We start from the raw sequence: 21,674 nt of genomic DNA on the forward strand, positions 1-21,674 counted from the left end.
AAAAGTTTATTTTGACTCATGGTTTCTGAGGTTCAGTCCACGGTCTGCCAACTCCATACTTCTGGGCCCAAAGTGAGGGCATGGTGGTGGAAAGCAGCTCAGGATATGACAGCCAGGAAGCAGAGAGGGCTCTGCTCACCAGAAACAAAATATAAATCCCACATCCAATCAGCCACATCCAATCTGCCTACAGTTAACTACCCAGTTAATTTATATCATTGGGTTAATGCACTGATTTGGTTAAATCTCTTGTAGCCTAATCATTTCAACTCTGAATGTTCTTGTCTCACATATGGGTTTTTGAAGGACACCTCATATCTAAACCATGATAGTGTACCTTTGAAGGGATCCTCAATTGTAGGTATAATAATTGGATGTCAGTTCATTTATGGAATTGATGGAAGGGCAACCAAATTCAAAACTTCGTGAACAACTAAGTTTCCTGTTCATTAGCATTCAGAAGAAGCTATTCATAGGTCCCAAAGCACAATAAACTCAGTATTAGGTAAACTTCCCAATGGGAAGGAGTGAGCTAGTGATGGAAGTTCCAAAGATTGCCAGATGGAACACAAGGAAGGCAATGGGAATTAGTTGGCTTTCAAGATATTTCTGTTAATCGATATCACCCAGTGAAATGTCACTCTCCATTCAGGCTTGTTTACTTTTCTCTCTGTCCATCAGACTGATCTCCACTCCCATCTCATGTGATGCTCTTGTGTGAGTGTTGGTGGGACACACAGGGTGGTCCTTGTTCAGATAGTTTTCCATCTGACCACATGTCATCAGTGGTAGCCAGACTCCAAGATGGCCCCCACCAGTCCCTTCCTCCTGGTATTCACACCCTTGTGTAGGCCCCTTCCACACCATAACAAGGTTGGTCTCTGTGACTGATAGGATAAGGCAGATTAGGTTACAGAAGACACTGTGGCTTCTGTCTTAGCTGCCCTCACTCACTCTCTTGGATCACTAACTCTAAAAAGCCATTTGCCGTGTCATAAATGCCCACACAGCAATGAACTGAAGTTTCTTCCAAAGGTCACATGAGTGAACCTAGAAGTGGGTGTCCCAGCCCCCATCAAGCCTTCAGATGATTTGTAGTCTCATTTGGTAGCTTAGAAAACCTAGGCTAGAATCACTCTGCTAAGCTGCTCCTAGACTCCTGATCCAGAGGAGTGTGTGAGCTAAGAGTTTCCGTGACTAGGATTCCCCAATCATTTGTTAAGCTGCAGTGGATAATTAATACACTGTCCCATCCTATAACTCTCCTTGGTTCTTCATACAAATAGATCCTTATCAGGGTCATCCTAGAAATGCCTGAGCTACCCAGTGCTGCCCAAACACTGTGACCCCTGCTCCATCTCTCTCTCTCTCTCTCTCTCTCTCTCTCTCTCACACACACACACACACACACACACAAACAGCTTCAGTTTTGGAATGGGTATTTCTACATTCTCAGGATAGGTAAGGAGGAAGAGCATTACCCTCTCCGTTGATCAGACTTTTTCTTTTTTTTTTTTTTTTTTTTAAGCATCATCTTGTTCATTCCCATTGTAAAAATCTTGGACACTACAGAGACGGACATTTACTTTGCCCAAGGGGTTGATGTTTCTCATAAATCAGTGCCTGCATTTTGTTGAAAAGTGAATGTGGGAATGGTGTGTAAGTGTGTGTGTGTACACAAAGTAAGGATCCAGGCTTTTAAAAGCTATACCTGAAATATGATATGTCAAGAGCTTTGTAATGTTGTGAACAACCAATAAAAAAAATAAAAATATATATTATTGATAAAAAAATAAATAAATAAAAGCTATACCTGATGTGAAATTTAGGGAGCGTAGGGTGCAAAAGATGTTTTGTGGAGAAAATTAACTCTAGACTGGGTATTCCTCATCACCTGACAGACACTTGCTGACAAGTTGGGCTTCAATGTGTGATCATCCTGCTTCGGTGTCCCACGAAGAGAGGATACAGCCTTTTCTGGTTCGTGTGTGAGGTGTCCCCCACCCAGGCTCCTGTGCTACGGCAGGAATATTCAGAAGTGGAGCAGTGGGACTGGGGGAGCTGTAACCTTATCAGTCCATCCTTCCTTGAGTGGACTGACTGACTGACTACTGTAGGCAGATGGGGCGTGGCTGGAGGAGGTGGGTCACTGGGGTCATGACCTGGAGGATGCTTCATCCCTGGGATCTTGCCCCACCTTCTTTCTCTGTCTCTGCCTCTGCCTCTTTGCTGCCCTTTGGTGAGCAGCTTTCCTCTGCTGGGCTCCCCCATCATGCGCTGCCTCACCTTAGGCCAGAGCAATTGAGTCAGCCATCTGTGGTCTGAGACCTCTGAACCCCTGAACCCCCAGGTAAACTTTTTCTCCTCTACATTGTTCTTTTCAGGTGTCTTGGCTGTAGTAATGGAAAAAGCTCATTAAAACACTGCCGTTGGGGCTGGGATTGTGGCTCAGCGGTAGAGAGCTCGCCTAGCATGTGCAAGGCGCTGGGTTCGAACCTCAGCACCACATAAAAATACATAAAAATAAAATAAAGGTATTGTGTCTGACTACAACTTAAAAAAAAAAAAAAACAACAACACTGCCGTACACCACTGCACCCAGTTTGACAAACGTACATTTGTGTGTGTGTGTGTGTGTGTGTGTGTGTAGGGGAAGTAAATCAGGTCCTTGTGCATGGTGGAGAAACACTCTTAGGGTATATCCTATCCCTAGGGTTGGAGCCTCATGCCCTAATTGCCCCCTGAAGTCCCACCTTTCAGTGCTGTTATGTTGAGGCTGAAGCATCAACAGGAATTTGTGAGAGACACATACATTCCAACCACAGCACCCGATAAACAAGAGCCCAGGGAGTTGGCCCCCACTAGATGTGCCCTGTGGGAGGGGTGTCCCTCAGCTTGACCTGAGAGACACTGGATTAGGAACTCAGATCTCCATGAAGGCAGAAAGATCTCTGGTAAAGCACATTCGTGACAATTGTAAAAGCTAGTGCCATTTTTGTTTTCTTCAAGTTGTAAGAGAATAATGTAGCAGAAAACCCCAACTGTATTCTATGGTATTGAACACACAGGGTGTCTGCATGTAAGATTGTGACATCAGCAGCTGAGGAGGTGGGGATGGAGAGGCACAGAAGCAGCATTCGCTACACTATTGAAGTTCCCCTGCTGCAGATTCGCACTAGGGTGGTGTCCCTTTCTCGTGTTAAATGGAACCCCCCAATGGGAACCACAAAGACGTAACCTGAGGACATATCCACACTCAGAGGTACAAGAGTGAAGATGCTTCACCACAAATATCAACTAAACAGGTGAGAAGATAGTCGTAGAACGGCATAAGTCACACTGAATCAAAACTTGCCCTGCTGTCCTTATAAGTACACAAGCCAGGATGAACCAGGAGCTCACCCTAGCCCCTTATGACCCCATCATAGGTAATTTCATCATAATAATGCCACTTCTGCAAAAAAGACCTGATCCTTAGGTATGGAGTTTTGAACCTACACATGTCTCTGAGGGATATGATTCAACCCATAACACTCCCTGGTCCTACCTATCTGAGAGTTTGTAGCGATAGGTGTTGACTTTGGTTGTATAATTATTCTACGTCAATCCATACCATCATATTGTCTTTCTCAGCTTGTCCATAAAGTGCCTGATGTAGAAATATTTGTCTCTATATTCACAATGGACTTGGGTCTGTCGGTTTTGGGTTTCGTTCGTGGTTTTATTCTGGCACCATCTTTTCTAGTTTCATGGCCCCATAAAACCTGCTTCATGAAATACATTGTGAATTGTTCCCTGTTCTTCTACTTCCTGGAAATCTTTGTATACAGTTGGTATTAATGCTTCTTCCAATGTGGTAGAATTCTCCAGTGATCTCATCTACACCTGAAGATCTTTTTGGAGCTCTTCCTATGAGGAACTTAATTTCCCTGATGGCCACCCAGCCATCTAAATGTCCATGTTCTTATGGTAACTCCTGCTCCTCCAGAAATCGTCCATTTCATTCACATTGAACAGGTTTGTAGAGTGTCACTGATATTAGTCTTCATGTTTATTTTTTTTTTCTCCTTGTGCTGGTTTTGGGTTTATTTTGATCATCATTTTCTGTTTCTGAAAGTAGAAGTTTAGATTATGGATTTGAGAACTTTCTACTTGTTAACATAAGCATTTGATGCTATGAATCTCTAAGCAATGTTTTCATTGCATGCACAAACTTTGATATGATGTATTTTAATTTTTGTTCAGTTCCAGATATGTTCTCAGTTTTTCCTTTCAATGGTCAAAACATATCTTAAAGAGCTCAAAAGGAGAAAAATAACATCTTCTATTTACCCACATATTTGTTATTTGTTTTTTATTTTTCTCTTTATCCCTGATGCCCAAGTTCCTTCCAGCATCATTTTCGGTCTGTCTGAAGAACCACCAATTATTTTTGTTAACAAGTCAGCTGGCTCTTAGCTTTGTTTTATATGAAGAAGTAATTATTTTTGCTTCCTTTCTGAAGAACATTTTTGATATATGAGACTTTGGTTTCCCTATGTTTTTCCTTTATTAAAAAATATTGCTTCGCTGCCTTCTGTCTTACCTAATTTCTGATAAGAATTCCACAGTCATTTAAATGGTTCCATGTTTGCCAAAATGGTATTGTTTTCTTCTGGTTGACTTCAAGTGTTTTCCTTAATCCCTGGTTTATAAGTGATCCATGTGTCTGGGCATGGACTTTGGGGTTCTCCTACCGAGGTTTGCTAAGCTGGTTAAGTCTGTAGATTCACGTATTTCACCACATTTGGAAAATCAAGTCCTAATTTCCTTCTGTGGCATACTGTATCCTCTCAGTTTGGATCCCTGATGACATTAACCCTAGACCATCTCCTAGTTCCTGAAGCTCTATTCATTAAAAATAACAAGTGCAGCAGCAGCAACAAACTTTTCTTCTCTCCATTGTTTGCTTGGAGCAAATTCTGTTGATCCATCTTCAGGTTCACTTCCATGGGCTTCCCAGCACCCTATGCATGGTGGCCCTCAGGGCTGCCATCTTGCTCTCACCGATCACTGAAACCTGCATCTGTTCAGAGTCTGTGAAGATGTTTGTCACTTCTGGCTTTCTGGAATGCTACTCATAAACTTCTCTGAGTTGTGGAGTCGCACTGACCCAAACATCCATCCCACTCTCCCTACAACTGACCTGAGGGTTTCTAACTCTTTATTTGGGCTCACTTCACTTTACAAACTTCAGTGTCCCTAGAGCCCAAAGAAAAGAGCAATTCCACATGGGTGCACTTTGCTATGATGTCAGTAGCAACCCTGAGATGGTTTAACACTTCCAGTTCCTGAAGCCCATGTGCTCTTTCCCTAGGACCTCTAGCAGGAACCAAGAGGAGATTCTGGGTGCAGAGGCTGCGTGGCATATGCTGAAGCACCCAGCCACTGCTGCAGGCAGGCCCACCCCTGGACACTAGGCTCCCCTCTCACTTCTCTGAACATGGGGATGATGCCACAGAACACTCTGGAATCTCCAATGCCTTTCCAAAGGTGTTTTCTCCAACAGCTGCCACCCACCCTTTCCACACACCTCAGGGAGGGGCTTAAAGACCAGATTTCTGTCCAAAGCAATCTGCCCAAATGGAATCCAGCCTACAAAGGCTCAAAGGGAGAATCTCTGCCTACACATGGTCAAGGAGAGCGAGTCCTCACCTGCATTGGCTCTAGGCAAGTGAGTCCCCATCTAAACTGGCTCAAGGTGCACGAGTATCAACCCTGAACAGGAAAGGGAGGCACAGTGACCCAGGCCTTGGAATGAGGTCTTGCCCGTCCCCAGAGGCCTCCCTCTTTGGTTTTGTTTTTGTTTTTTTTATCTCCATCTTGTTTTAAACATGACCTCTTTTATTTATTTATTATTAATCTTTGGAATATCAATTTTATCATACAATTTGTGAGGACAGAAATTTATTCAGAACCATCTCTGCTATCCTAGAGAAGAGCAGGGCAGGGGGGAGAAATGGAGGCATTCCCACCGTGGCTGGGTCCCTTCCTGCTGCTGTCACAAAGCTTCTTAGACTGGGTAATTTATTAACGATAGAAATCCACTTCCCGCCCTTCTGGAGACTGGCAAGTCCAAGGTCAAGTGCCTGGTTGCTGTAACCTCACATGCCGGCCTCCAGCTACACCAGTTCACTGACACATATGGGCATCTCCAGGTCCTCCAGGAAAACTGCCAGGCCTCACAGCCTTCAGATTGCTAGCACTTCACGCCCTCTCATGCTCATTTTTTCTCAGATTTGACTTTGTATGGGGCTCTGTATCCACTCTATCCTTAGGAGCAGCTACAAAGGCTTCAGGCAAACTTCACCTTCTTTAGTCATCCTGGGGCCGGGGGAATCAGATTCAGAACCTCAGTGGATCAGGCCCCCTTCAGTCTCAGTATGAACCTATTGGGATTATGTCAGCTTTCCCAACACCCTCCTGCCCAGGAGAGAGCCACTGATGTGCCTGTCCCCTTCTGAAGGAGTACTCAGCGTCACAGGCCAGCCTTTAACAGATTCAGCTTCCTTTCGGGGAGTCAGGTCCAGAGACACCAAAAACCGCCCACAGGCAGAGAAACCAGGGAAATGGATCAAACCCTCTACTTCTCAAAGCAAGAGGCAAGTTCCCTTTCATACATGGGTGAAAATATCAGGCCCTGTACTCAGAAGGCCAGGAGGCCACAGCTCACTCACTTATGACTCTGGTCATAAGGAAGATGATGCTTGGGTCAGAGGGGACTCTGGGCCCTGCTGTCCACATGCTTGTTATTTCTATTTAGAGACCTGCCCCTAAGGTCACAAAGGAGCTGCTCATCTCTGTACACCATTCCCAAGTCACTTCTTGTGTGTTTTCCATCTCCGCAAATTGACATGAGTGATCTGAAGACAGGCAATCAAAAGGATATTTATCGTCAATGATCATCTCCTCTCAAATGCTCATTTTGGCTCATATGTACCAAATCCTGTGGTATTTAGTCCCAACACATCTTGTCAGTCAGCTTTACATTGCTATGATAAAATACCTGAAATAAATAATGTAAAAAAGGAGGAAAGATGTATTTTGGCTCATGGCTTCAGAGTTTGACCCTGTTGCTTTGGGCCTGTGGCAAGGCACCACAGCCTGGTGGGAGCCAGTGGTGGATCAAAGCTATCACCTCATGTAGGCCAGGAAGCAAAGAGAGGGAGAGGGCAAAGGGACCGAGGTTCCAACATCCCCTTTAAATGCACATGCCCAATGACCGAACTTTCTCCCACTAGGTCCCACCTCCTAAAAGTTCTACCATGTCCAATAGCATAACCTGCTGAGGACCAAACCTACCACTCATGGCCTTTGGGTGCATTTATGATCCAAACCATACATCCTTTGGAGAAATAATTTGTTACCTGATTTTGTTAGTGTGTGTGTGTGTGTGTGTGTGTGTGTGTGAGAGAGAGAGAGAGAGAGAGAGAGAGAGAGAGAGAGAGAAATAAAATGTAAGCAATGGATTTTTTTTTTTAACAAAGAAACTCCGAGATCTTAGGTAAGCTACTAATGGTCTTTATACCTTAGTCTCCTCTTCTGTGAGAAGTAAATGAGATACTGTGTATATATTGATTAGGACTAGGTTTGTCTAGAACAGAAAACCCCCTGCAACAATATAGAGATCTAGTGTCATGTGGTAGTCTCCAGGGTGCTGGGAGACTAGGATACCTGTCTTGCTTTTCTTCTTTTTTGCTGATTCTTTCTAGCAGCTATATATACCACTTCTACTTATGTCCTATTGGTCAAAACCATGCCAGGGTATGTTATCCACTGGATTTGGCCATGTGCCCTGCTGAAATCAGGGTATCTCTTGCTGAGAAAGAAAAGGAAGATAGCTCAGTGGTGGAGAGTTGCGTAGCATATGCAATGCCCTGGGTTCAATCCCCAGAACCACACACAAAAAAAAATAGGATAGATATTAGGGATCAGCTAGTAGTTTGTCATAGTGCATCAAGCATGGTGACTAGTGTCTGGCATGCAGTCTGTGCTTACTGTAGTGCTGTTGTTATAAACAAATACACAGTATTTTCTGGAAATCCTATAACCACACTATCAAACACTGGAACCTTTTTTCCCTAACATGGATGTATCTTTCATTTCTTTGTGGAACATGTCCCTGTGCCGAGCACACACCAGGGCGGTTCACAGTTCTAGGCTGCATGTTGGGGGTTCTAAGAGCAGAGCAGGGATTTTTCTGGGCTTCTCCAGGTGAAGCCCCAGGAGTGAGTGCTGGGGTCAGGGGTGGGAGGTCAGAGAATTTCAGTGCAGTTCTGCAGGTGACCACAGGGTCCCTGCTATGACACCATTCCTTGCATCAAAGAAAGATATCAAAGTTTGAAGTGCAAAAGGATCAAACGTGGCTTATTCCTCTCCCTAGGTTCTCAGAGACGGAGGCTCATCCCAGCATTGTCCCTCGATACCTCCTCCCCTGTGAGAAAACCTACCACCAGCACAGGGGTCCGCTGGGTGGATGGTCCCTTGCGGAGCACCCAGAGGGGCCTCGGGGAACCCTTTGAGATCAAGGTCTATGAAATCGACGATGTGGAGCGCCTGCAGCGGCGACGTGGTGGCGCCAGCAAGGTGAGTCCATTTCCTAGAGTGGGGGCGGTTCCCCATGGGTCCTGCCCTGAGAAGGGACCTGCTTCTGTTGTGGGCAGGTGGGTGACAGTGGGCCCATCAAGTGGGATAGACACTTTGGAGGGAACTCTGTGTCCTCTCCTGAAATGCCTTAAAGCCTCACATGCTGGGGGCCACAGTGGTCTGGGGGGCTTTTCTGGCTCCTTGTCTTGAGGTTTCATACTCATGCAGACCAGCATTTGCCCAGTTGGAACACCATCTGCTTTCTACATTTAAGAACAGCCTGCGACAGACAGTCTCCCCCAGGGCTGGGCTGTCTGGTTTATCAAGGCAGAAATCCCACTGAGATCTCTGAAGTCCCTCCCAGACTTCCCAGGGACCAGCTCCTTTCTCATGGACGGTCTTTAGAAGTGTTCCTCTCTAGAAGAGGTCATGTGGACTGGACAGGAGCAGAAGGATCTCTTCTTCTTTTCTCTACACTGCCCCTCTTCTTCTCCGTCGCTGTGCAGGAGGTCATGTGCTTTAACGCAAAACTGAAAATTCTGGAGCATCGCCAGCAGAGGATCGCAGAGGTCAGAGCCAAGTACGAGTGGCTGATGAAGGAGCTGGAGATGACCAAACAGTACCTGATGCTGGACCCCAACAAGTGGCTCCGTGAATGTAAGGCCCATGGTTCATTTCTATCACTGTGGCTAACAGGTTCCCCAGTGACAAAGGCCTGGCACCTAACCCAGGGTGACCTCGGCACACTTCATCTAGGGGCAGATGGAGACGGTTGCTCTGAGTGAACAATCCTACTCTCCTGGGGCAGGTGGGAAGGGCTGGGAACAGCAAAGGAGTGGCGAATATGCTCTTGTGAGATTATTTCTTAAGTGTTTCGGTCCAAAGCACTTGAAAATGAGATTTTTCCCCCCTGCATGTGGCAGATCACCCAGACATGAAGGCTGTATTACAAATCTCCTAGGCCACAAAATCACACTGCTTATCTAGCCTGAAATAGACATGAATTTATAGAGCTCTTGATAGGGTAGAATGTATGACCATAGTAAAGCTTCACAGAGGACCCAGAAAGCAAGAGGAGCAGCCTGGTGTTATTTCCATTTAATAGAAAGCCCCAGATGACAGTAACCATCTAATAATGATTCAGAGCAATTTTGTTCTCTTTGAGAGGCGGATTCAATTGTCTCTTATTTATTTGTTCCTAACCATTCCATTTAGTGTGAAATAAAACTTAAATCTGGTCCCAACTACTACATTGATGTGGGAAGCAATCCCACAATCTGGGGGATAAAATATGCTACTGTCATTAAAATTCTCTCCCTGTTTCCCATCTGGCTCTTTTCTCCAGCCCTCAGCTGCCTCTGTCCCCTCTCAACACACCCCTCCCCTGCAGGTCCCCCTCTCCCAGTATTCCATGGTAGTGAGGAGAGCCCACGAGTGAGGTCTGAGGCTTAGATTTGTGTGCCAGAGAAGCTGGTTTTTTTAAAAATATTGGGTAAAATGATTCTGGGTGAAAAAGAAGTGCCAGGGTTTGTCAGATGCCTGGCTCTTCCCAGCGCCTGCCGCTTGTGACAGGTTTCTTTTCCATATAAATGGAGTAGTACCATGTCCCCCGAGTACCTCAGTGGGTTCTCGTGACCATATCCAATACAGAGAGCATCCTTTGCTTTGGGGATGCAGCATCTGTGGCTAGGCCCACAGTCCCACAAACACAGCGTGTGCCTGAAGTCCTCTGTTAGAAATTTTCTTCTTTCAAAGGTATTTTTATCAAAGGTAGTATGGGGCAGACAAGACAGAACATTAGCTAATGTCTGACCAGGGCACAAACATGGAGCCTAGTGCTTATTTCTCTCCCACCTGTGGCTGCCTTTTCTTTTTTTTTTCCATGAATCTCTGGACACTTTGAGATCCCGGGGCATCCCTTCAGACAGTTCCTTCATTTTTTAAAAAATATTTTTTTTAGTTGTAGTTGGACACAATGCCTTTATTTATTTTTATGTGGTGCTGAGGATCGAACCCAGGGCCTCACGCATGCTAGATTAGTGCTCCACCCCTGAGCCACAACCCCAGCCCCCCCACAATCCCTTCATTTTTAACATTTTCATTAACATTTTATTTTTTAAGAGCTGTTTATGCCCGAGGCAGGCTTGAAAATGATCCTCGTCTTACAAAGCACATTTTCTCCCAGGAAGGGAGCAGGCTTACACCTCAGTACACCTGTGTTTCAAATGCTTCCAGGAAACATCTGAAGACATTCCTTCTTGCCTTCGTATATGTCAAGAACCAGGTATTTTTGATGCTAAGAAAGAGAATGAACAGAAGGCCACATGAAAGGAGAAGCACAGATTGTTTTTCTAAGATGAGTGGAAAATAAGAATGGGGGAAAAAATAAAAAAACTATGGAGGCTGCATGCTGACTCTTCCTGTTGGTGGCCGGCAGGGTATTGGCACAGAAATACATGTGCTGGGTCCATTTTTATTTTTAATTTTTACGTCTGATGCCGCTTTTGAGGTGGTCCAGTGATGAGGTCTGAGGGGGTTATGGTGTAGTGAGGTGTTGTCCCTTCAGTATTAGACGGGCATTCAGCCTGTTAGACTGGGTCTCCCTCCAGCTGTGGTCCTTATTAACTGAGTGAGTGTCCTCACAGTCTCGCTCTCAGGGATGCCCTCTGTATAAAGCAGTCTGCTTCCGTTACAGTCCCTGGTGGTTCTGTAGCATGACATGGTTTTCAAATGTTTTCAGACCATGTTCACATTCGTTATCTCCTTTTTGATTTTATTCTTCTCAACAACTCGAGGTAGATAGGATAGGCAGGGTAGGAATTATTATGCTCATGTTACTTTTAAGGACATGGCACCTGCAGAAGTTAAGGTCACAGAGCTAGTGTGGAGCAGCTGGGAATCAAACGCAAGTCTCCTGCTTTGGATTCCACGGCCACTCCACCAGCCTTGGTGGTTGTCCCTGCTGTCCTCCCCATATGGGGACTCCTTGCAGCACCTCTGGAGCTAGTACCAGGCAGCCCACCCCTCTGCCCAGCCACCATGGACATCGTAGGAAAACTGAGTCCAGGTGGGGTTGACCGCAGACACCTGCTCTTCAGAAACTGAAGGACTCAAACTTTTCACCCACTGTCGGCCTGAGTGTCAGCATCCTGCTCCTAAGTGTCAGCTTGTCTTCTGAGCTTAAGGAAGCTCACCTATCAATTTAGATCTATTTATCATATTTCCTGAATGATCATCGAGTACATGAGACTGCCTAGGAAGACCAGAGACAGGTCAGGTTTCTCAGCCCGAGAGGTTACAAAGTGCTCATGAAGGAATATGAGGGAGAAACAGCCTCTATCTAAGGAGGCAGAGGGATTTGCCACGTTAGATCACAAGGAAAGGATTTGCCCCACACCAGCTTCAAGATCTGCATGCTTCATGGTTAATGAAGAATAATGGCGTCATCTTTCACAGATGCTGTGGTTGGAGATGGCCAGAGGTGGGGGCAGCTAGATTTTTGCCTTATTTCTCAGAATAATCTCAACAAAATGTTAAAAATCTAAAAACTGGTAACCAGTGTTTCAGTCCACTGGCTGAGAGGCCAAGGATTAGGTAGGAGGGATACCAAGGCCACTAGAGACAGGTGAAGAGATCAGATCTGGGGACAGAGGGGCAGATACGGGCAGCCCTGTGGTCTGGGCTGAGCAGATAGGATGGCTTTTCTTCCTGCTGGAGTCTCCAGGCCCTTCCTCTTTTGCAGTCGACTTGGAGCAGGTGCTGGAGCTGGATTCCCTGGAGTACCTGGAGGCCCTGGAGTGCGTCACAGAGCGCCTGGAAAGCCGTGTCAACTTCTGCAAGGCCCATCTCATGATGATCACCTGCTTTGACATCACCTCCAGGCGCCGATAAGGAGCGGCAGATCCCTGGTCCACCAGTCCCTTTACTCCCCAGAGGGACGTCACCCTCCCCCAGGCCCTCTGTGCTGGCGGCACCCCAAAGACTATAGAATGAGGATGAAGGTTGGTGGCAAGTCTGGAGGGAGCGTTGAGCGGAAGGCGAGTTTTCTTTTGTTTTCTGAAGTAGGGAAGGTGCAAGCCCCGAACACGTGGAAGGAGAGAATGATGGGAAGCCCAAGGGACGTCAGAGCCCCCGTGAGACTGAAATAAAAGCACTTTGAGGAACTTAACTTGTTTGTACATAAGAACTGCTGGCGAAGAGACCTCTCTCTTGTCGTGCTTTCGTGAGGGGGAGGGTGGATGGAGGATTGCTGTGGAAATCGAAAACAAAACACCCACGACAAGATGACCCAGGATGACGGATTAAGTGCCTTGCAAATCTTTATGATTACCCAAACATTTGTGTTCATACTCTTCTCGTGTACAGATGGTGCTAGTCAAGACGCAAACAACAAAACCCACAGAAGAGAAAAATCCCACGCGTTTTTGAAATGTACTCATGGCTCGTTTTTCTCTTGGTGTTTTATCCTATTTCTGACTTGCTGTTTGTAAGTAAGTTGTGTTTGTAGAGCTATTTCCTAACCAGTATTGCATAGGAATAAATGTTAACTGTCTTAAATGACGATTCTGGTAAGGCCACTCGAACAGAACAGAGAGACTTTCATCCACACAAGCAAATGTGTGTTTCCAAAAAAAAAAAAAAGGTTTTGGAAAGGCAGGTGGTGCTCAGTGCCTCCTCCCATGAGCAGCAGGTCGGCCAGCAGACCCAGAGGGCGGCTGATCGTGGAGCAGCATGAGTGAACTTGAGCCATCAGGAGAGGAGACAGGGCTTGCATCTCTAAGGGAGAAGTTGTCCTTTGTGACCTGGGCCAGACTTCTCCATGTAGGTAGGCGTAGCCCCCCATCCTCACCCTTTCCCCACCCATCCAGGGTTTTTATGTTCCTCAAAACAAGTTCATGCTCATTTCTATTCCAAAGACTCTGGATCGAAAGCTTGAATCAATTCAGCAGAGCCATGTTTGCTTGTTTGTGAGTTTTGTGGATTTAATGAAGTGGCAGTGGGGGCCGGGGAGAGGGGTGGTGACTTTGAGTTGAGAGGCTTCTTCTGCTGGTACGTGCTTATAGACTCCAATCACATTGGTGTAGAACGAGAAGGAGGCTAGGGAGTACACAGCTTTTCTGTTATCCAGAGTCCTGCCGAGAGCAAGAAGTTCAGTTCTTCCCTGTCCCGAAGCCTGCATACCACCTAGGGACTAGGCTTGTTTCCTAAAGTTTGGCACCCAAAGGCAGAGAGACGTTCCTCCTCCCTAAATCTCATAACTATGGACAGGCAGAGTAGAGTTGAATGAATATGAATATCCAGATCTTGGATCCCAAAACCTCATTCTCAAATTGCAAAAGTTCCCTTCAGGATTATTATACCTGTGTTAGGGACAAAAACTTGAGGCACAGATCCGCCAAGGGCATTGAGGTCCTGAGAACTGTTCATCTTTGCCCTCAAATGCAGCTGAGCTTCGTGAGCCTCTTTCCAGGCTAGTTGTCCCCACTAACCAATTTCTCAGCCCAAGCTCTCCGCCATGGAAAATTAGCCTTTGCATTTGTTGGTTGTGCCTCTGTGTTGGTAGCCCAACACAGCTGTCTCACCAGCCAGCGGGGCTCAGCTAGGTTCTAAACAGGAACTGAAGTTTTAGGAGCATCAGAGCACCCGACTTGTAACTCATCAGAACAGGGCACAGAAGACCCATTAGCTCTCTTGCTTTGGAAGTCAGCCCCATGGACCGACTCCATGGGTCACGAGTCCAGCTTTGCACACTCTGTAAGAGTCTGCTTCTATGCAAATGTACCCACACAAGATCTGCCTGAATATGCTAGTTGAATGGGCTAAAATATGGTGAAAGGGGTCATTTTCCTCTTTGTGCATCCTACAAGTTAAACAAGTGTGTTACCTTAGAAGTAGAGCCTCCCCTAACTCCTCAACCCAAACCAATTCTGCAGAGTTCTGGGACTCTGAGCCCACCTCTGGCCTCGCAGTACTTGCATGCATTGGCTTGCTTAACAACATTCTTGGAAACATGGACCCCAGAGGATGCCATTGCTTTGAGTTGGTTTGTTTGTCCTTTGGTATACCTTTGGATTGCTAGTTTGAAATATACCACTTCATGAAAAGCCTTTCTTTGAGAAATTTTCAAAGGTGACTATGCCTTGTTTTTCTATTGTGAACAAATACATTTTTAAAAAAATTTTAATATTTATTTTTTAGTTCTCGGCGGACACAACATCTTTGTTGGTATGTGGTGCTGAGGACCGAACCCAGGCCGCACGCATGCCAGGCGAGCGTGCTACCTCTTGAGCCACATCCCCAGCCCGAACAAATACATTTTGATAAGTTATCAGTGAGCTTGGCTTTTGCCACTGCCACATTCTCCCTTAGCCCTGAGGTCCTCATGCTGCGGTGACTTCCTTTAGAAGGTCACTGACAGAGCCTGGTGCCTTCGCTGGAGTGAGACCAAGCAGAACAGTGAATTATCTCCTAGGGAGTGGCCTTCAGCTTGCTTCCTGCCTAAATGTGTTTATATACATTTTTAACAACTTCATGATATAACAAAAGGTTGATATTACCCACAGTGATCTTACCAAGTCAGATTGACTTCCCAAGAGATCCCATCATGGAACATCCCCAGGATCCCGTAGGCCATGGTATAGGAGAACAACTGCCTGGGAATTGTTGTCCATTCTCTTTCTTTTTTTTTTTTCTTTTCTTTATTTCTTGTCTTATTTTACTTACTTAACTGCAAACATTTTAATTTACCAAGAGTTGATAAACCATGTGAAGAAGTCATGCATTTGACATTATGATGAGCTTGTTCCTGGCTCTATGAATTGACGATACAGATGATGATCTTTGAGCATAAGAAAGAAGGTACTATATCCAAAGCAGCCCCAGTAACCGAAGGATGTCATTTAGGGTCCAGATGATAGATGGTTCCAGGTCTCCTTTTGGTTTTAGTGACACAGAGCCCAAGAAGGCTAAGGGAACACCCAAGAACTGATTTCTGTTTCATTACACACAAATGAAATGTCTCTTTGAAATTCACACTTAGAGGCATAAACCTTACTCAATTCCTTGTCTGAAACTTATCCCACCAACTCCTGCTCCAAATAGTTAGTGTGAAGTAGAAACATTGCCAGCAGAACAAGACTGAGATTCAATAAAGGGAAATAGAGACCATCTCCCCTGAAGTAGATCCACATTGCATTTCACGATGATGTTTTATGCTGCAAGGGAGCCATAGTTTGCTTTTTCCTGGGCTTTCAAATCCCGACCTGAGAGCTGGAACCTTTGATCTTCTTGTCCTTGAATTCCTCTTGACATCATGAGAAACTGTCTCTCACTTTCATCTCTTCCAGATCTGAATCAGCACACCTCCCTGTTGTTTTATCTGCAATTGCTATTCTGAACATGGGGGAACTTCAGATGCAAATGCAGAGACGAGTCCTGTGAACTCAAACAAGGATCCAAGCAGGGAAGGGACTCCAACTGAGATTTTTAAAAAAGTATCTCACTCACACACACACAAACACATACACAAACACACACACACACACACACACACACACACACACACACACAGCCTAAGGAGCTCAGCTAGGTTCTAAATAGGAACTGAAGTCCTATGAGCATCAGAGCACCTGACTCGTAACTCATCAGAACAGGGCACAGGAGACCCATTAGCTCACACCAAAAAAAAAGGGCGTTTGGCAGGCAGGAATTTGGCCCAGATTGTCATGAAGTAGCCTAAAGCTGGAAGTCTGATCACAGACACTTATTCCATCCACAGTGGTGGTTCCAAAAAAAAAAAAAAAAAAAAAAAAAAAGTCTTTTTATACACACATCCAAGTCTTGTGCTTGCTCCAAAGATTTTCATTCATTCCATGATTGGAGTTGAAGGAGAAGGAAATTTGTGCCCACTTGGGTATGTATCTCATGTCCTTATAAACTAGCCACCTTCTTTAGGCTTCAAATTCTAATACTCATCATTAATTTGGGTTCATCCACAAGCCTTCATCACAGATGTGTCTATTTGAAATCATCCACCCGACCTTGACTTCTTGAGATAGAAGGCAGGTCTGGCAAGGGCCCATAATTTGTTCAAAGCAAACACAGTTGCTGATGTCACTGGCAACTGCTGATCTATACTCAAGCCTTCCAAAATAATGATGTGATGAATGTTTTTAGGTTCTTTATTCCAACAAGAATTTTAGCTATAAAAATTACTAGAGATTAATTCATTCCGAAATCGAATAAGATTCATGAATTTAGTCGTTCTTCCCTGCTGGAACATCATTAGCCCACTTTTTGAGCGTATGCAAAAATATCTCCTCACTTTTCAAGGCAATATATATCTTAAATCCTGCAACCAGGCCAGTCAGAAACAGGCTGGAAGTCCCGTGTGCTATTAGTTGATGCTCTCTAAACCACCCCATGCCACTGTTCCTGAGCTCACTGCCTCTGCCTGGACAGTGTGGCCCTGCTTTCCACAATGCAAGGGACACTCTATAGGGCCACCACATATAAGACTTCCAAGCAGGGAGAAAAAGAAATGTTCAGGCTGCTTTACTCTAGGTGACAAAGCCAGGCATTCAGCTTCACTGAAACTGCCAGTCTAAAATTGGTTTGGCCATGTGGTAGAAATACGGCCAGCATTCTTTGGATCTTAGTATCTCTTTCTTATCCTCCAAAATGTGTCACAATTTGCGGGTTAAATCTTATAAATTTTGTCACTTAGCAATCTTCCTGACAAAATGACATATTTCTAAAACACAAACTGTTTCTTATTTCTGCAATAATAAAAGCAGAACTCCAATCCAGGAGAAGCTATTAAAACTTAAGCTTCTCATCTCAAAAAGTATTTTGATTTTTTTTGTTTGTTTGCTTGTTTGTTTAAATCCCAAGAGTGAATTCACCCATCCCTAAACAAGCACATTCTGCTTTTGGGTGGCCCTACTCAGAACCTGAGGTATGGTCATGACATTGGACATAAACTAGTGCTTGAGGCAGTATCACATCAACATTGCATCTTATTGATATTCTCTGAATACAGTTGTTTCCCGTGTGCAGAGGTGACACAGATACTGGTACTCACACATCTATTTTATGTATCACACAGAAGTTACCTTCAAAACTGGCAGAGTCAGGCTGGGATTGTAGCTCTGTGGTAGAGCGCTTGCCTAGCATGTATGAGGCACTGGGTTTGATTCTTAGCACCACATATAAATAAAATAAACGTCCACCTACAACTAAAAAAATATATATTTTAAAAAAGAAAACTAGCAGAGTCTTCATCTCTAACATCCCACATTGTCATACCTAATTTATGAAGAGTTATGATTTATTTGTAAACTCAGGATGTTGTTTTATAACACTGCTTGTGTTTTAGAATTTCTTTATACATCATGGTTGGAAATGGTCTCCCTTGCTATGCATTGAAGTGTAAGCCTGGTGGATATGTCTGTGACGATGTGGGTTTTTTGTGCTTTTGTTTTCGTTTTTTTGCTTTTCTCTCCCTAGCAAAATCTGTCAGCAGAGACATGAGCGGGGGTTGGGGGAGATAAATAAATCAGGAGAACAGGGATTAGGGTCCAGTCCTCAGAGTACAGGGCTTAATTCAAAATCTCAGCTGTTTCTATAGTAAGTAACCAAAGGGGAAAGGATCCTTCCTTTTGACTTGGATGATAATGAGCTTAGAAATCAGCTTCCACGGGCCTGGGTGGAAGAGGATTCAGCTTCTCTTACTGGTTCAACATCAAATTCCTGAGAAAAGTGCTGACAGTATTAACTTCCCACATTTCCTCAAGACCCTCATTCCACCTGTGGTACTACTGAAGGGGGCTGGGAAAGCAACGACAGGTCCTCACCTTGGATATATCAGAGCAGTTTTTTTCTGGAGCAACCAAAGCACTTTAGTAAGTCTTACAACCCGTAATACTTAAGGCATCTTGTCCCTTGCTGGATCCCTGAGAGGCAGGGAAGGGCTGGGGCAAGTAGTTTCATTTGAGAGGCAACTAGGAGGAAAGCCTGGAGCCCCAGGAGGAGGTGACCAGGGGCCACGCCTGGTTCATCACTAGCTCTGCAACTTGGGTGAGTTGCTTCATTTTGCTGTGAAAGGTCGGGGTCATCATAGCTGTCCTTCTAGGATCGTGTAAAGAGAGAAAACAGTGGCAACTGATGGGGGATGGGCTTTCAAGAAATTAAAGCTCTCTTTAGGAGCTGGGGAGAATCATTTCTAGATAAAGAAACTGATGTCAATGGTCATCAATTGGCCCAAGTACACAGAACAGTTTTATAGCAGAACCGGACTTGAGTCCAGGACTTCCTGTTAGATGGTGTTGTACCAGGTGTGTGGACAGGAACACACATCAGTCCTCTGTACTGCTGTGTGTGTACATATGTAGATGTGTGTGTGCAGAAGGTATGTGGCATGGCAGAAGAGCACAGGACAGAAAACCTGAGTTCAGATTCCAGTTTCCACAATAGTCCCATCTATGTACACCTTGTCAACATCTCTGGAACTGTTTTCTAATTTGTAAAATGAGGACATTGTGCTACATGATCTTTGTGGTTCCTTCAAACCCTGGTTCTATGATTCCATGATGAGTAATGTATGTATGTATATATGAATATGCTTATCTGTAGAAATGGACCCATTTGAAGATTGGAGACAAGGCCTGCCCAAGTGCATTTATTGTGTCGGAAACAGTGAATTCACAAACATGTTCAAAAAATTCTTATTTGGAGTCAACGGTGGTATTGAATGTCATTGTTTGAAATCCACTGTTTGGATAGAAGATTGGTGCTGTTTTTAAAATTAAGTTCTTAGCTCATAAGTGTTTGCTGTTAATTTAAAAAAAAAATAAAGCTCATTTGTTAAGGTCAGAAAATTAACTCTTCAGTACTTGGGCGGGTCCCAGCAGCCTATTTGCAGGCTGGATTTTGTGTATGGGCCTTTATATAGCTCTATAAAAAATTAGCTGTTGGCTTGGTCATGATAACTATGAACAGGCTACCTGGAGAACAGTCTGGAACAGAGTGTTACATAGTTCTCACAAACTGGTGACATGAATCCATTGAGCTGTGTGCCATTCCTGTGTGAAGACATTGTTTGCTGGCTACGATCTCTGACTTTTTGTGGCATATGAGGTGTAAAATGTTGTCAAAAAAGAATCTGGTGTTTAAAAGAATCAAACTATGGTGGCATTAAATGTTCACTTTTATTCTACCCAGAGTCACGAATTCTTCTCTCTCCAGTTTATCCTTCTGTACACAGGGTGGGGTGTTCTCATTATAACAACACCTGGGCCTGGGTCTGCCTTCCAGGTCCCTCAGGACTTCCTTGGGTGAGTCCTTTAGGGCTGGCCTCTAACATATTTGGAAACCAGCCACGAGTGGGTGGAGATGTGGCTAAGTCACAGAGCTCCTGGAGTTGTCCTTCTCAGAGAGTCAGCCATGGGCTGAACACACATGAAAATGTTGAGAAGCTTAGTGTTGATGTTGTACGTTTTATGTGTTTATTCATTTTTTTAGTGGCCTGTGTCCTTAACCCAGTGTCTCTAGGATTCACATAAAATCAGGGCATTTGCAGTCATTGCAGAGAGTTTGGTCCACACAGGCCCCTTTTCACATGGATACTTGTCTCAGATGCAACTAAGCACACTCAAGCAAGAAAGCCAAACCAGACTGGGACTGGACAAATGTCCCCTAGGCACCCCCTGCCCTTAAGGACCACCTCTTCCCCTCCACTGTAGACTTATTCCTTCAGCAGTATTGAGGCTTCTTCCTCAATGTTGGTATCACATGCTTCTAATCAGCTGAATGCACCACAGTCCCAAAGACAGGGCCAGGTGCCCACCAAAGCAAATACACCCTCTTGCTTCCTAGCAAGGGCCCTGCTCTGAATCCCTCCTTGTCTCCTGCTCTGTGAAGCTCGTTGGCATGCACATCACCCAGGCTTCCTGCCGTCTACTCCCTGAATCCTTGACAAGACCTTCCTGGGCTTTCTTGACATCACAGGAAAAGAAATCTTAAGTTAAAAAGCTTTGATTTCCTAGGGGGAAAACACGCATTCAAGTGGAAGAGCTAATGGAGGTGCTGCCTACTAGATCAGTTCCTCGGAGAAGAGAACATAAGGGCCCCATTTGGAATTGTTTCCAATCCCCTTGCTCCTCCCCACGAAAGCCTGCACCCTTCAGTTCACCCAGGTCTGGCAAGGCCTATAATACCACCCCATCCTCAACTCCCATCAGAGCCTCTGAGGGGACTGGAAGGAGGATACATGTGGCCATCAGAAAGAAGTATCTTATTATTGGGGAAGAAAATTCTCCAAATGTATAGTCTTAGTTGTATTTTTCTTTCAAATTATTAACATTCTCATACTGTACTGATAGTACGTTTTATTTTTCTCAGTCATTTTGATCCTATCCTTTTGTCTCAGGGGACATCAATCAGTCTCTCCATGGTCATTCTGTCTGCCTAGGACTGGGAGGACATAAAAAACAAAGCAACACCTTCATCTAGGTGCTGGTCAGGCTATTCCAGCATCCAGACAGACAAAATGCCTCTGTGTCTCAATTTGGGCCTATTGCAGTATAAAATGGCTTTTCTAGTTGAAGGGTATTTCTACCTTATAATTATGCAGAGCACTTGGAGTGTTGGCATATGGACCTGATGGTGGCTAGTATCTCCTAGCACCATAGATGTCTCTTGTTCTTCTACATCCCAGCATCTAAAACTGAGCCTGGAGCAGCTCAACTGGTATTAACTGAGTGAGTAAATGAAATAAAGAAATCAAGTTTGGAAGAGGAGGCAATAGAGAAACCTGGTCAGAGTCTGCATTTGCCTATCCCCAGGTGGAATGAAGAGGGGCCCCAACCAGGGCCAAATCCTAGGCTCTTTGGCCTCCCAAGTTAGTGACCAGCCTTGGCCTTCAGGTTTCCTAAAGCATATTCCTCTTCAAAAGATGAAAAGGCATAGTATTTGTGCACTTGAATTCTACCCACATTTATAAAGCAATTGTTTAACAAATCTTTACTGAGCACCACTTGCTCTGTCCCACA

The 21,674-nt window shown here is 44.8% G+C and overlaps 1 protein-coding gene across 1 annotated transcript in view; it reads left to right on the top strand.

Moving 5' to 3' along the window:
• Positions 1-16,123, top strand: part of KIF26B (kinesin family member 26B) — a 491,165-nt gene extending 475,042 nt beyond the window's left edge. Inside the window, exons 13-15 of the mRNA XM_081299332.1 lie at positions 8,423-8,625; positions 9,132-9,282; positions 12,368-16,123. Of these exons, the coding sequence (XP_081155458.1) occupies positions 8,423-8,625; positions 9,132-9,282; positions 12,368-12,516 (503 nt within the window). The 3' untranslated portion in view covers positions 12,517-16,123. The remainder of the gene's footprint in view (positions 1-8,422; positions 8,626-9,131; positions 9,283-12,367) is intronic.
• Positions 16,124-21,674: the final 5,551 nt, after the last annotated feature.

The sequence above is a fragment of the Spermophilus citellus genome (genome assembly GCF_964194105.1).
Source record: "Spermophilus citellus genome assembly, chromosome: 6".
Classification (NCBI taxonomy): domain Eukaryota; kingdom Metazoa; phylum Chordata; class Mammalia; order Rodentia; family Sciuridae; genus Spermophilus; species Spermophilus citellus.